This window comes from Amblyraja radiata, chromosome 20 (genome assembly GCF_010909765.2).
Source record: "Amblyraja radiata isolate CabotCenter1 chromosome 20, sAmbRad1.1.pri, whole genome shotgun sequence".
NCBI lineage: Eukaryota > Metazoa > Chordata > Chondrichthyes > Rajiformes > Rajidae > Amblyraja > Amblyraja radiata.
The window spans coordinates 610,580-624,601 of NC_045975.1; the positions used below are offsets into that span (position 1 = coordinate 610,580).

Consider the following 14,022-nt stretch of genomic DNA (forward strand, 5'->3'; position numbering starts at 1 on the left):
CCCAGGCGTTCCGCTCTCTGTGGGAGCGAGATCCACATTCTACAAGGACAGGAATTGTTTAGTGGGACTTGGGCCAAACGCAGGCAAGTGGGACTAGTTTATCCAGGGGAACCTTGGTCGGCATGGACGAGTTGGGCTGAATGGTCTGTTTCCATGCTGTGTGATTCTATGTGGAAATAAGGAGGCGACTGTCTTTCCCACCATCACATTCTCCTTCATGAAACACAGTATTCTCTGCCTCTGCTTTTCAATTACTCCAGGACTTAAACTGCTTGGAATGAAATGAATTCTCTGAAATGGGATGGATGTTGAACTCAGCACATGAGGTGAGTAATCCTTCACAGAGGTCAGTGGAGCTTTGTCCCAACATTGGACCCTGTATGTACACAACCCATTATTGAGCAGCAACTGCAACCTGCTATTCCAACATGTTTAAGAAGGAACTGCAAATGCTGGAAAAATCGAAGGTAGACAAAAATGTTGGAGAAACTCAGCGGTCTCAACCCGAAACGTCACCTATTCCTTTGCTCCATAGATGCTGCCTCACCCGCTGAGTTTCTCCAGCATTTTTGTTTACCTGCTATGCCAACAGGCAGCGTGCAATCACACAGATTTACAGCTATCTTAATACATCAGTTCCTAGGCACTAGAAAATAAATAGCTCTCTTTCCAAATATTGTTTGGGCTATGCGCAGGTAGGTAAGAGATAGTCTTGGCATCACGTTTAGCACAGACATTGTGGGCCGAAGGGCCTGTTCTTGTGCTGTACTGTTCTATATTGTAGTGAATCAGCTTGTGCCAGATAGTCTACAGGTGTACAGAGGAGAGTACGCTGACAGGTGCAACATGATTCATTATGGGCACTTAAACACCCTGAACCAAAACAGATCACAGGTACTGACCTCCCCACCATCAAAGGTATGCACATGAGGCACAGCACAACATTAACCACTACCTAGCAACTATGATCTTCTAAGGCTGCACTCTGGTCTTCAGTTTTGTACCATTATGGTTGCCTCGTATTAGTTATTAATTTATTGTATTGCTTCTTATACTATCTGTGTGTTACTGAATTTACAATCCTGTTAAGCTGCAGCAAGTACGAATGTCATCGTTTCGTTGGCAGTACAGAAGACAATTAAACACACTGGACTCTTAATCAGGCAGCTGAATGTTGTAAAGATACAAACATCGAGAGTTCAAGAACGAGTCATGGCTTCAGAATATGTCAGTGAGAGGGGTCCAGCACGAGAACAGGCCCTTCGGCCCACCACATCCATGCCAACCCATCCACACAAATCCATTTGCCAGCATTAGGACTGTGCCCTATACATTGTTTAATTAAAAATGGAAACAAGAGACTGTAGCTGCGGGAGTAATGATCAAAAGCAAAATGTTGGAAGAACTCAGCGGGTCAGGCAGCATCTGTGGAGGCACAAGGTGCAAGTCGATCCTGCGTCTCGACCGGGATGTACATTGCATGTTGAGTATAGTTAATGATTTAAACATCAGCTGTTTCTCTCTCCACAGACACTTCATGCCTGCTTCCAATATTTCCTGATTTGTTTCAATTCTCCAGTATGTATCTGCAGCATTTTTCTCTTAAATTATCGGTAGTAATTGGCGTTAAAAAACATTTTGAGCAGACATATAGATATATGGGTTTGGAGGACCATGGGCCAAATGCAGGGAGATTGACTAGCCCTGTATTGCAACTTGGTCAGCATGGACAAGGAGGGCTGAAGGGCCTGTTTCCCTGCTGTACCGTTCTATGGTTTGTGTTTGAGAGTGCAACTGCAGGGATAAGGGAGAACCAGTGAATGTGGTTATCTCCAGAGCATTTGATGCAACCATGCAGAGATGGACCTGCGTTGGGTGGTCTTACACAGGGGTGGGCTATGATCACTAAACAACACACTTTGATCTGAGAGAGATCAACACCGACCCTCAGCATCTACAGTCAGATGGGATAAGAGTGCAAGCTTGCTGACAAATCAATGCTATGTCGAAAGGGAGCTCGGAGATGGAACAGCAACGTCAGGTGAGTTGACGTGGAGTATAATGTGGAGTAACATAATGTTATTTTGGCAGAAAGAGGAGGAAAATATATTGTTAATTGGTGAGGAGCTTTAAACAGTGGTTCGCTGAGAGAGTCTAGAGTGTTTTATTGTCATATATCCCTAGAACAATGACATTCCTACCTTCAGAGACAGATACTGGAAGCTCCAGTAAAACACAAAGTGCTGGGGGAATTGAGTAGGCCAGGCAGCATCTGTGGAGGGAATAGACAAATGATGTTTTGGGTCAGGTCCATCTTCAGACTGAAGAGTCCTGACTCAAAACGATGTCTGTCCATTCCCTCCGCAGATGCTGCCTGACCCGCTGAGCTCCTCCAGCAGTTTGTGTTTCTGAATATTCTGTCTGTTACTGAAGGGACTTGGTGAGTATTCTGTTGGAGCATCCTAGGTATTATTGTACGGGCATTAGTTAAGGTTTGTTCAAAGACAGGGCAAACAGAAATAAAAGCCCAGCATGAATTAATACCATTTACACTTCATCTTTATCGTCACAGACCCAGAATTATTCATACTGGGGAAGAGAAAAGAAAACACTCTAACAAATGAATTTCAAATATTATTTACAGCATTAAAAGATGCAATTATGGCTTTTAAATTATGATTTATGACAAGCAGTTTAGAGCAGGTTTTGAGAAGGCAAATGTTATGTGTTACTCAGAAATGAGGAACCTAAAAAATAAGAGACTGTTTGCAAAAGTGACCAATGTTTTATAAAGCCGAGTTATTCAGACTGTGACGTTCTCAGGCAGAATCAGACCGACCAAACGCAGCTTCAAGTATTCAATCCATTTTAAGTCAAAGGAACAGAATGCTAAAGGCAAACAATGTCTACAAACCGGATTTGTGGGAAGATGGACAGTCACAGTGTGGAATTGTGTTCTATTGTACAAAAAGAAAACAAAGCAGGCAGGAAGGTTCTAGGGGTTTTTCCTTTCTCCCAGGACCACAGATGAATGGGGTGACGATAGCATGAGATATAAAGTGTCTGGGTGCAGACGTCACGCTGACCCTCTGGCCTTGCTTGTGGCCCCTCCACACTCACGGACAATCTGTACTAGGAGCTGTCTGTGCGGGCAGCGGGCAAAACCTTCAGCTCTCCTCCGCCTTGCTGTCAGTTTCTTTGCTGCTCTCTCCCTCCGCTCCCTTCTTGTACTTCCTGATGTGTTTGTACTTCTCCACGTAACCTTTCACCAGGTTCGCCACCTTGACCGGGTTAATTTCACCACTTTTGCTGTGGCAGATCTGCAGGGTGATACAGAGACGTTTCACAAACCCAGTGCAGCAGCCAGTCCCCCCCCCCCCCCCCCCTCCCCAGTGATACACGATGGCTGAGGGCCACAGAATGCGGTGGGCTCAGATACACTCGAGCCCAACACTGGCGGATGTAACGTACTCTCCAGCTACTGACAACACACATTAACTAGATTTAAAAATTAACCTACAAACCTGTACGTTTTTGGAGTGTGGGAGGAAACTGAAGATCTCAGAGAAAACCCACGCAGTCACGGGCACTGTAAGGTCTCTGGCACTGTAACCTCATTGACTCCATGTCTCTGGCACTGTAACCTCATTGACTCCATGTCTCTGGCACTGGAACCTCATTGACTCAATGTCTCTGGCACTGGAACCTCATTGACTCCATGTCTCTGGCACTGGAACCTCATTGACTCAATGTCTCTGGCACTGGAACCTCATTGACTCCATGTCTCGCTGGCACTGGAACCTCATTGACTCCATGTCTCTGGCACTGGAACCTCATTGACTCAATGTCTCTGGCACTGGAACCTCATTGACTCCATGTCTCTGGCACTGGAACCTCATTGACTCTATGTCTCTGGCACTGGAACCTCATTGACTCTATGTCTCTCTGGCACTGTAAGGCAGCAACTCTATGTCTCTCTGGCACTGTAAGGCAGCAACTCTACCGCTGCGCCACCATGCCGCCCATTAGTTGATCATTTACTGATAGGGATTCTTCACTGAAGTCTATATCCATTTGGTTTCCACCACTGTAACTAAAGTACAGCTGTGGGATTCAGGTCACCGCTACCTACACACTTGCAACAGTTCACCCACTCTGGCCAGTCTCACCTTCTGTACTGCTTTACGCAGGATTTCTTTGTACTCCTCTTTGGTGATGTCTTTATTCTGGTAATACGGCTTTAACGCCAACTTGGCTTCCTCAACAGCTCTCTCTTGCAAGTGAAGTTTCTTTATATACTGAAACAGAAAACAAAGAGTTTAAGGTCAACACTTGATCAGGCCAACTATACATCCAGAACATTATGGTGCAGAGATGACTTCCAATACACTGCTCAGGGCAGGCCATTCTAATATCACATGATACTCACTGGCCCTACCACTGGGAACTCTTTATTCTGAGCCTGACCCACTGCGTTCCTCCAGCACTTGTCCTTTTGTGCATTTTATTCTGTATTTCTCCGCGTTCTCATCAAGTCCATCCTTGCTCTTGTCTCAACAATGCAAGGTTGCTGGCTACAGACCCTAGACAAGTTGTTCGCCACCAATCAATACAAGGCTGATCCTCTCACCCTTGTCTACTTTCTCACTCAACCCCCAGACCTTACTTCCAGACAAAAGTAACTATCGCTGGTGTCTAGGGAGATTTACAACCCTAGTCTACTCATCACTGTGATAAATGACAGCTCTCCCCCCTCCACGCCCCTTTGTGTACAATCTGTCGTTTACCTTTTCAATGCTTTCAGAATATTGTGATTCAATGAGATTATCAAAACTCCCTTACAGTGGAGCAAGTACAGACTGCTTTAGTAAATCTCTTCCCATTCGGTCAATTCCCTGATCAAATAATCAATCCAGTGAATGTACTGGGCATCGAATCCAAGCAAGTATATTCCTCCTTGGATCTGGAGATCAGAACTGCTCTTCGTACCTACAGATGGGGTCTCACCAGATTGTGTTCCCTAAAAAACAGAACATGCTGGAAACATTGCGCAGGTCAGTCAGCAACTGTGGAAAGAGAAGTTAATATTTGGGTCAGGGGAGAAAGAGAAATGAACTTTCTCCCTTTCCCAGTTCTGAGGAGGTGTCTTCAATCGGAGACGACAACTGTTTCTCTGACCAGAGATGATGACCAGCTGAATGTTTCCAGCATTTTCGGTTACATTGTTTTCAGATTTCCAGCATGTGTAGTTCTTTTCGGTTTTCATTAATTGTGTCTTCAACTGATTTCATTTTGTATTAGATTCTCCAGCTGGAAGCTTTAAGCTTGCATCAGGATCAATCACCTTGTAGCTACCGTCTGCAGTTCTGGTGGCCCTGATGTAGGAAGGATGCCATGATGTTAGGGGAGGGGTGAAGAAATTCAACAGGATGCGACCTGGACTTGTGGGCTTGAGTTATAGGGAGAGGTTAGATTGGCTGGGACATTTCATTGTTGTAGTGTAGGAGGCTGAGGGGTGACTTTATTCAGGGCCATGGATAAAGAGAACGCTCACAGTCTTTTCCCCAAGGTAGAGGATTCTAAACCTAGAGGGCACAAGCTTCAGGTGAGAGGGAGAGATTGACGAGGGACCTCAGGAACAACATCTTCGCTCAGAGGGTGGTCTGTATCTGGAATCAGCTGCCAGTGGAAGCTGTAGAGGTGAATACCATCATGATTTAAAATATAAATGTGGACAGATATATGGATAGGAAAGGGTTTAGAGTGAGGAGGCAAAGAGAACGGGACAAAGCCCAGTATGCCAATTCCATGGGCATGGACAAGGTGGGCTGAAGGGCCTGTTTCCATGCTGTGTAACTGTGATGCTATTAATAGACTACTGCAAGGTGAGTAACAGCAGAGCTGGTCTCTGTAAACTAGATCCTACAGGCAATGGACAGAGAACGTTCTGTACAGCACTGGAACATGCCCTCTGGCTCACAATATCCATGCTCATTTAAACTAATCTCCTCTGCCTGCCAGTGAAGGGAGGCATTCATTGTTCATTGTTTTTATCCGTGTCCTTGGTCAGGTACTAAACAGTATCCATAACAGGGACATCTGCTCTTCAGCAAACTGGGCTGACATTCCTTACATTTAAGAAGGAGCTGCAGATGCTGGAAAATCGAAGGTACACTGAAATGCTGGAGAAACTCAGCGGGTGAGGCAGCATTTATGGAGCGAAGGAAATAGGTAATTTCCTGCGCTCCATAGATGCTGCCTCACCCGCTGAGTTTCTCCAGCATTTTTGTCTACCTCTGACATTCCTTATACCCATCAGGAGGCAAGCCAAGTGCTGGGTTAACACCTCCTCTGATGACGGCTTTCACTTGCACAGGTTGCCCCGGGTTACGGCAGGGTTCCATTCCTGTGAACTGTTCATAACTCAAACAATTCGCAGGTTGGAAATGTGGTCATGACCAGAGTTGCCATGCAGCAGAAGACGTCTGCAGTCCCACAATAGCCAGCAAACCCACCCCACCGCTCTCCCAAACACTCGCTGTGTGTAGGGCTTACATAGCTCGGCCGTTTGCCGGCTGGAGTGGAGCCTGGACTATCAAGGCATTGTCTCAGCTCCAGGCTCTGGTCCGGGTGAGATGGGGATGTAGGGAGAGCATGAGGGAGTCGTGATCTCCAGAACAAGGGGCTGGTATGTTCAGGGTGATGACGAGAAGCATTCTGTCACAGAGGACAGTAGAAATATGCAACTCTTTGTCCAAGAGGACAAGTAAAAACTTCAAACTGTGATTGGGTAATGGAGGTAAAGGTCCCAGGATGGTGACTGGGATTGAAGTACTCAGCACTCATGGATCTAATGACTTTCGGGGTTAAGGAGATGATCAGTCTCACCCTTTTTCTGTCTAACAGGTTGTGTAGTTGAACCAGTAAACAGTAGGGCGGTGTCCACATGGACTTTAGTAAGGCATTTGATAAAAGTATTTTCGATTGTAATCATGTATTGTCTTTCCGCCAACTGGTTGGCACGCAACAAACGTTTTTCACTGTATCTCTACACGTAACACTAAACGAAACCAAGATGCATGGGGTCACCGTGACATGATCATTTGGATTCAGAACTGGCTTCCTCATAGAAGGCAGAGGGTAGTAGTGGAAGGATGGAGACCTGTGACCAGCAGTGATCTGTGCTGGGATCTCTGGTCATTGTCATATTTACAAGTGACTTGGACATAAATGTAGATGGGTTGGATAATGATTTTGCAAACAACAACATTGGTGGAGTTGCAATCATCGAGGAAGGCTGTCAAAGGTTACGTACGCCAAGATATATATCGGTTACTGAGATGGACAGAGAAATGGCAGATGAAGTTTAACCCGAGCAAGTGTGAAGTGCTGCACTTTGGGAGGTCAAATGTAAGGGGACAATATACAGTTAATGGCCGACCCCTCCAAGTCCACAGCTCTCTGAAAGTAGCAACATAAGTGGATAGATTGGCAAAGGTGGCAAATGGTATGCTTGTCCTACATCAGTCAGGTCATTGAGTAGAAGTCAGGAATGTTAGCTTTATAAAACTTTGGTTAGGCTAACGTTGAAGTATTTTGGTCAGCTCATTACAGGAAGGATGTGGAGATGGAGCAGAAGAGGTTCACCAGGGTGTTGCCAGGATTAGAGAGTATTAGCTATAAGGAGAGGATGGACAAAATAGTTTTCTCTAGAGAGCAGAGTCTGAGGGGGATAGATGTACGTAAAATTATGAGAGGCAGAGAGAGCGACATAGTCAGAATCTAACCCCCCCCCCCCACCCCCAGAGTGGAAATGTCAAAGACTAGAGGGCACAGCTTGAGGTGGAGGCTGATCCAACAGTGGCATATATAAGGTTTTAGATAGATACGTGAGTATGCATGGAATGTAGGGAGGGAGATGACGTGCAGGATGACAGCATTAGTTTGTTTGGCACCGACATTGAGGCCTGCTCTTGTGATGTTCTGCCCTATGTCTCCCTCTGTTGCTGGAAGGATAACATGAAAGAAAAAAACCCTCGAAACATGAGAGACAAAGTTAAAACCAGCAGAGAAAATTAACCTTAACCAGAGATTCATCCCCAGTGAAACCATTGTGACAGATTGACAAGATGAAGATAATTGCAACATTAAGCATGAATGGGCAGCTGAATGGGACCGTCCAATGAGGCATTTGCCATGTCTGAGAGAATGACCATGTTGAAATTAAAGCCTGTCTCAACTCTACAATTAAACTAAGTCGGTGATGGACGAGGCTTAAAAAAGTACAACAGAAGCACATGGCGTTTAATGATTCGATAGAAACAAGACCAGGCATTGCAGGTCAGAGGATGAACCACACAGCAAGTTGTTCAACTCCTAACACGTACTCTACTCAACACATTCCTCAGGAGCTGGGAAACCTGGAAGAATTAAAATTATCTTTAAGACTATGCTAGTGAGCAGATGTTGACTGTTACAGCAGTAAATCCATGATGGCACTAAACCTCTGCATGTTCACCCACATGGAGGAAGGATGTAACTCTTTGGGCTCAGCAGTGATCACTGCGGATTCCAAAGCTAAAGGGCAAAGACAAGGTGAGAGGGGTTTAGGAGGATCCTCAGGGGCAACATTGTCCATTCAGAGGGTGGTGTGTGTCTGTAATGTTACCAGGGGAAGCTATAGAACTTTTAAAAAGCATTCGGACCGATACAGATATTTTCTAGACTTCTATGACAACGGTGCTGGCTCGAAGGGCCGAATGGCCTACTCCTGCACTTATTGTCTATTGACCACAACCTGCTCCGAATGAAAAGATTTCCTCCCTTGCCTCCATCGTGAGGAGATGGAATCCCAACTGCTGCAAGGAGTGGTAATGCTGGGAAAACCTTTTTTTACAAAACACAAGGTGGATGAACAGTGCACGGGAAGAGAGAATCATCAAAGGAAGAGAGAAACAAGCCTGCAGGGTCCAGCAGCCTAAAGCCAATCTGCTGCAACATGGTCTGGCTGCCCGTCAGTAGAGCCTGCCAGCTGAGTACCGTGTAATCACACTCTCTTACATTCTCATTCTGAGTCCTGTCCTCGGAGACTTTGTTATCAGTGTCCAGGTTTGCTTCCACTTGAGCCACGTGTGCCTCGGCAGCCAGAGGAGGGGCGACCACAGGTACGGCCACCTGGGCAGCGGCAGTGCCAGCCTGGTAGGTGGGTGGCGGCAATAACGGCGGCACAGGCGTGGAACCAATCAGCGGGATACCGCCCTGCATGATGTAGGGAGGGGCGGGCTGGCTGACGGGCGCGTAGGGTGGAGGATGCAGCGGTGGGAATGGAGGCATGAACGGGGGTGGCATGTTGAGTTGGTTGAATGCCTGCAGGAGGAAGAGAAAAAACACTCAGAGATGGAGAGCAGGAACAGCAACGAGCAACATTGTGCCGGCTCACAAACCTCACGCTGCACGCATGGCAGGTCAGGCCCAGCTTATTGTCACCTGCACAGATACGGTCAGGTATAGGTACAATGGATATCTGCTTGTTGTAGCATCATAGACAACACACAAAACATAAACAAAACACAACGTGCTGGACAAGCTCAGACGGTAAGGCAGCATCTATGGAGCAGATGGACAGGTGACATTGTGGGTTGGGGTCCTTGAGCTCTCGAGGCTACTGGTCTAGGGGCTAGTGGGCCCTAGAGCTCTAGGGGCTAGTGGAATCAAGGGATATGGGGAGAAGGCAGGCATGGGTTATTGATTGGGGACGATCAGCCATGATCACAATGAATGGCGGTGCTGGTTCGAAGGGCCAAATGGCCTCCTCCTGCACCTGTTTTCTATGTTTCTATTTCAGAAGAACTCTACAGCCCATGGAGAACTTTGTTGTGGAGAAGCTTGATAATGGAACAGGCAGTCTGCATTAGCACGCAGTGATGCAGGCAGCGCTGGGGGTGAGGTTGCTTGATGTTCATGGAGTCAGGGAATGAAGTTGGGGCAGAGATCAACCAGCAACTGACTAATGGCATGTCCTCACCACCTTCCCCTCTCTTTCAGGCACTGTAGGGGATTGCACCTGAGACTTGTCTAGAACCAGGATCAGCAGTACAGCAGACAGGTACACAACAGCTGTACAGCAGACAGGTACACAGCTGTACAGCAGACAGGTACACAGACAGGTACGCAGCAGACAGGTACACAGCTGTACAGCAGACAGGTACACAGCAGTAAAGCAGACAGGCACACAGAAGTACAGCACACAGACAGGTACACAGCTGTACAGCACACAGACAGGTACACAGCTGTACAGCAGACAGGTACACAGACAGGTACACAGCTGTACAGCAGACAGGTACACAGACAGGTACGCAGCAGACAGGTACACAGCTGTACAGCAGACAGGTACACAGACAGGTACACAGCTGTACAGCAGACAGGTACACAGCAGGGCAAGGAGAGCAAGAGTGTTGAGACTAACCTGAGGTGGAAACAGCCCAGGGAAGATCGGCGGGGGGATCATGTAATTGGGAGCTGCAGGTGGGAAGAGTGGCATAGGGCTCGCTGGTTGACTTGTTTCTGGAGGTTTCCAAATGCTCTCTTTATTGTAGCGGTGCGTCCTGTAGGACATTGGAATTCCTGCAACAAAGTGATAAGTTCTTAAAACCAAGCTCCCTTTCCATCCTGTAACATGTAATTCCTGTGTATCACCTTAGACGTGGACTAAACTGAGCAGGCGTGGAGGGGATGTGAGGATGTATAACCACAGGGTAGATGCAATCTGGAACACAGCGCCCGAGAAAACCGTGGAGGCAGGGATTATCACAGTTAAGGAACATCGGGATGAGCACTTGAATCAACAAGACACTGCAGGAGCAAGTGCTGCTAAATGGGATTAGTGTAGATAGGTTAGCATGGACATGGTGAGCCGAAGGGCCTGTTAATGTGCTGTATGACTCTAACTTAACACTCAAAACTATTCCCAAACTAGCGGTGCCTGCAACTAGTGTTGGCACTGAGGTTCCCATGAGGGAGATTATTCATTATATCAGCAACACACAATTCTCGGGCCGAGGACAACAGGCCAAAGCCAACACAATTTCCAATTCTGGGTGGTTTTGTCAGTTCATATCCTGCCTATAAACAGCTGTGCTTAATAATGAAGAATGCAACGAAACAGAACAGCACAGGAACAGGCCCTTCGGCCTACAGTGTCTGTGCCGAAATTATGTCAAATTAAACTAATCTCTGCCTCTTGTACTCTATCTATACAATTTACAGTGGACAATGAACCTACCAATCCACATTGGGGTGTGGGAGGAAACCTGAGCACCCACAGTAAGGCCACAAGGTCACAGGGGAAACGCGCAGACTCCGCACAGACAGCGCGGGAGTCAGGATTGAGCCTGGGCCACTGGAACCGTGAGGCAGCAGTTCCACTAGCTGCACCATGTACCCCGATCCAACTAATCACCGATGGGACTGCACCAAGACAGCTCATAGACCAATAGCTTTCAATCTAATGTGTCACTGATGAACCGCGCTGGCTGCTCTGAGGAGAGATGATATCATTTCACAGTCAGCAACCTTACATCGAGGCAATAAGAGGGTGATTCAAGCAAAATACACAAGAATGGACAGGACAAATAGATCCAATTCTATCTGGGAGGTGTTGAGAACGTCAGTGTGGTCAAGAGAGAACATTGGGAGAGAAGGCCGTCCACTATTGATGCTGCATTATCATTCACTGACATTAATATTTGTGGTCTCTCTTGTTCCTGTAGTCAGTGAACCCGAGTGGGAAATGAAACTTCCACACAGCTTAATCTCAGCTCTAAGTACACGCAGACAACTAGGAACGTTTGGTCAGTGTGGTCTAACAGACGTCAACACCTTAACAGCTGTGGAGACACTCTGTTTCAAATGCGTTAGTGTTTAAAAGACTAAAGAGGAATGATTGCCCTCTTCTGCAGTTGGCAGCTGACTTCAGTAACAGTCCCCTCACCACATGGAGCACCTGCTCACCAGAGAGAGGATAGTTGTTGGATTTGCTGCAGCTTCTGCAGAAGGTGGGTCCAGGATGGAAGGATGGATGGATGTTAGCTGCAGGGTCTGGGCAGTGGCCATCGCTGTCTGTGACTCCCTCACTGACCAGGGTCCAGCGAACCAACGCAAGATGATCAAACGTTCGTTCAAACAACAGCAGAGCAGGAGGGGAAGTGGAATCAGAGATGGATAAAAATACAAAGGCACGAGAGAGAAGGAGAGTGGGAGATGGGGATCTGTGTAATAGTCTTACTCATCCTACTGTGGATATTTATAGCCCAGTCCTCATTGATATTGGGAATGTGGACAACGAGTCACTGGGTCCAGTGGGTGAAGCTCTGGAGTTCTTCGCATCCAGTTCTTCCCAGTGACCATCAGGCTCGAGAACACTGCACAACACTAACGTTTGGTTGCAATACGGACCATGGACTTTGGTTTCTGCACTATAATGGTTACCTAGTATTACGATTATTCATTTATTGTATTGTTATTAGTATATGTTGACTCTTGTGTTATTATATTTAGGGGTCTGTAACCTGCAGCAAGCTCTGGCTGCTGAGAAACTGGGTGTAAGTGCAAGCACTATCACCCTGGCCCATGTGTCCAGCAGTGTGTCAATATCACACACAGTGAATAGAGTTGTGTGAAGACTAGCTTTAGTCACAGTGGGAGCCTCGAGTGGAAGAGACGATGGATTATACTCAGCACTATTCAATAGAGCTGGCTGCAGATTCTACAGCCTAGCTTTAGGCACTTGTGCTGGCTCTTGTATTCATGGAGCCCCTTCATTCCACAAGCAGCATCTTTACAGCGGATTGTAGATCCGACTCATGATTGTGGAAACATTTAGCTTTGTTTATAGAATATGTTTCTCTCTATTCATTATTTGCAACGACTAATGACCAAACCAGACCACCTGATTCTGATGAAGTGTGCGTAACATAGCAACATATGTACAACAAAAAAAGACAGAGTGCTGGAGTAATTCAGCGGGTCAGGCAGCATCTGTGGAGAACATGGATAGGTGACGTTTGACAGAGTGCTGGAGTAACTCAGCAGGTCAGGCAGCATCTGTGGAGAACATGGATAGGTGACGTTTCACAGAGTGCTGGAGTAACTCAGTGGGTCAGGCAGCATCTGTGGAGAACATGGATAGGTGACGTTTCACAGAGTGCTGGAGTAACTCAGTGGGTCAGGCAGCATCTGTGGAGAACATGGATAGGTGACATTTTGGGTTGAGACCATTTTTCAGACTGAAGAAAGGACCCGACCTGAAACGTCATCTGTCCATAGATGCTGCTTAACTGGCTGAGTTACTCCAGCACTTTATGTGTCTTTTTTTGCAAACCAGCATCTGCAATTCCTTGTGTAGGAAGGAACTGCAGATGCTGGCTTAAACCAAAGATAAACACAAAATGCTGGAGTAACTCAGCGGGACAGGCAGCATCACTGGAGAGAAGGAATGGGTGACATTTCAGGTCTGAGGGAGGGTCTCGACCCGAAACTTCACCCATTCCTTCTCTCCAGTGATGCTGCCTGTCCTGCTGAGTTACTCCAGCACTGTGTCTTTTTTTGTAAACCAGCATCTACAGTTCCTTGTTTCAACATAAGTATGGCCATTACTGTTGGTCAGAGGTAAGCCACAGGATGTACTCTAGAGAGATGGAGATCCTGTGACTATGACTTTGAGCTCATATGTTACTTGATTCAAAGGGATGTTGGCAAAGCAGATGGATAGAAAGGATTGCCATACATCTCAGCAGGCTCACTATCATCCACCATCCCGTAACATTCCGTGTTCTTTGTTGGTGATATTCATTCTTAAATTGGGAATGGGAACTGGCTGTGTTTCCCCAAGATGGGAACTGAAAGGAGAGAGGTAGAGTAGGGGAATGAATCAAGAACCAGAGGACATAGGTTAAGGTGAGAGGGGGAAGATTTAATAGAATCCTGAGAGGCACCTGTTTCACACAGAAGGTAGTGGGTATATGG

The 14,022-nt window shown here is 46.7% G+C and overlaps 1 protein-coding gene across 4 annotated transcripts in view; it reads right to left on the reverse strand.

Annotated features, from left to right (window-relative positions):
• Positions 1 to 2,541: 2,541 nt before the first annotated feature.
• The window catches only part of LOC116984480 (PHD and RING finger domain-containing protein 1-like), a 70,153-nt gene continuing 58,672 nt past the window's right edge, over positions 2,542 to 14,022 (reverse strand). For all 4 annotated transcript variants that reach the window (XM_033038608.1, XM_033038609.1, XM_033038607.1 and 1 more), the window contains 4 exons: positions 10,466 to 10,623; positions 9,061 to 9,366; positions 4,170 to 4,298; positions 2,542 to 3,320 (listed from right to left, as the gene is read on the reverse strand). In XM_033038608.1, the coding sequence (XP_032894499.1) occupies positions 3,168 to 3,320; positions 4,170 to 4,298; positions 9,061 to 9,366; positions 10,466 to 10,623 (746 nt within the window). In that variant the 3' untranslated portion in view covers positions 2,542 to 3,167. The remainder of the gene's footprint in view (positions 3,321 to 4,169; positions 4,299 to 9,060; positions 9,367 to 10,465; positions 10,624 to 14,022) is intronic.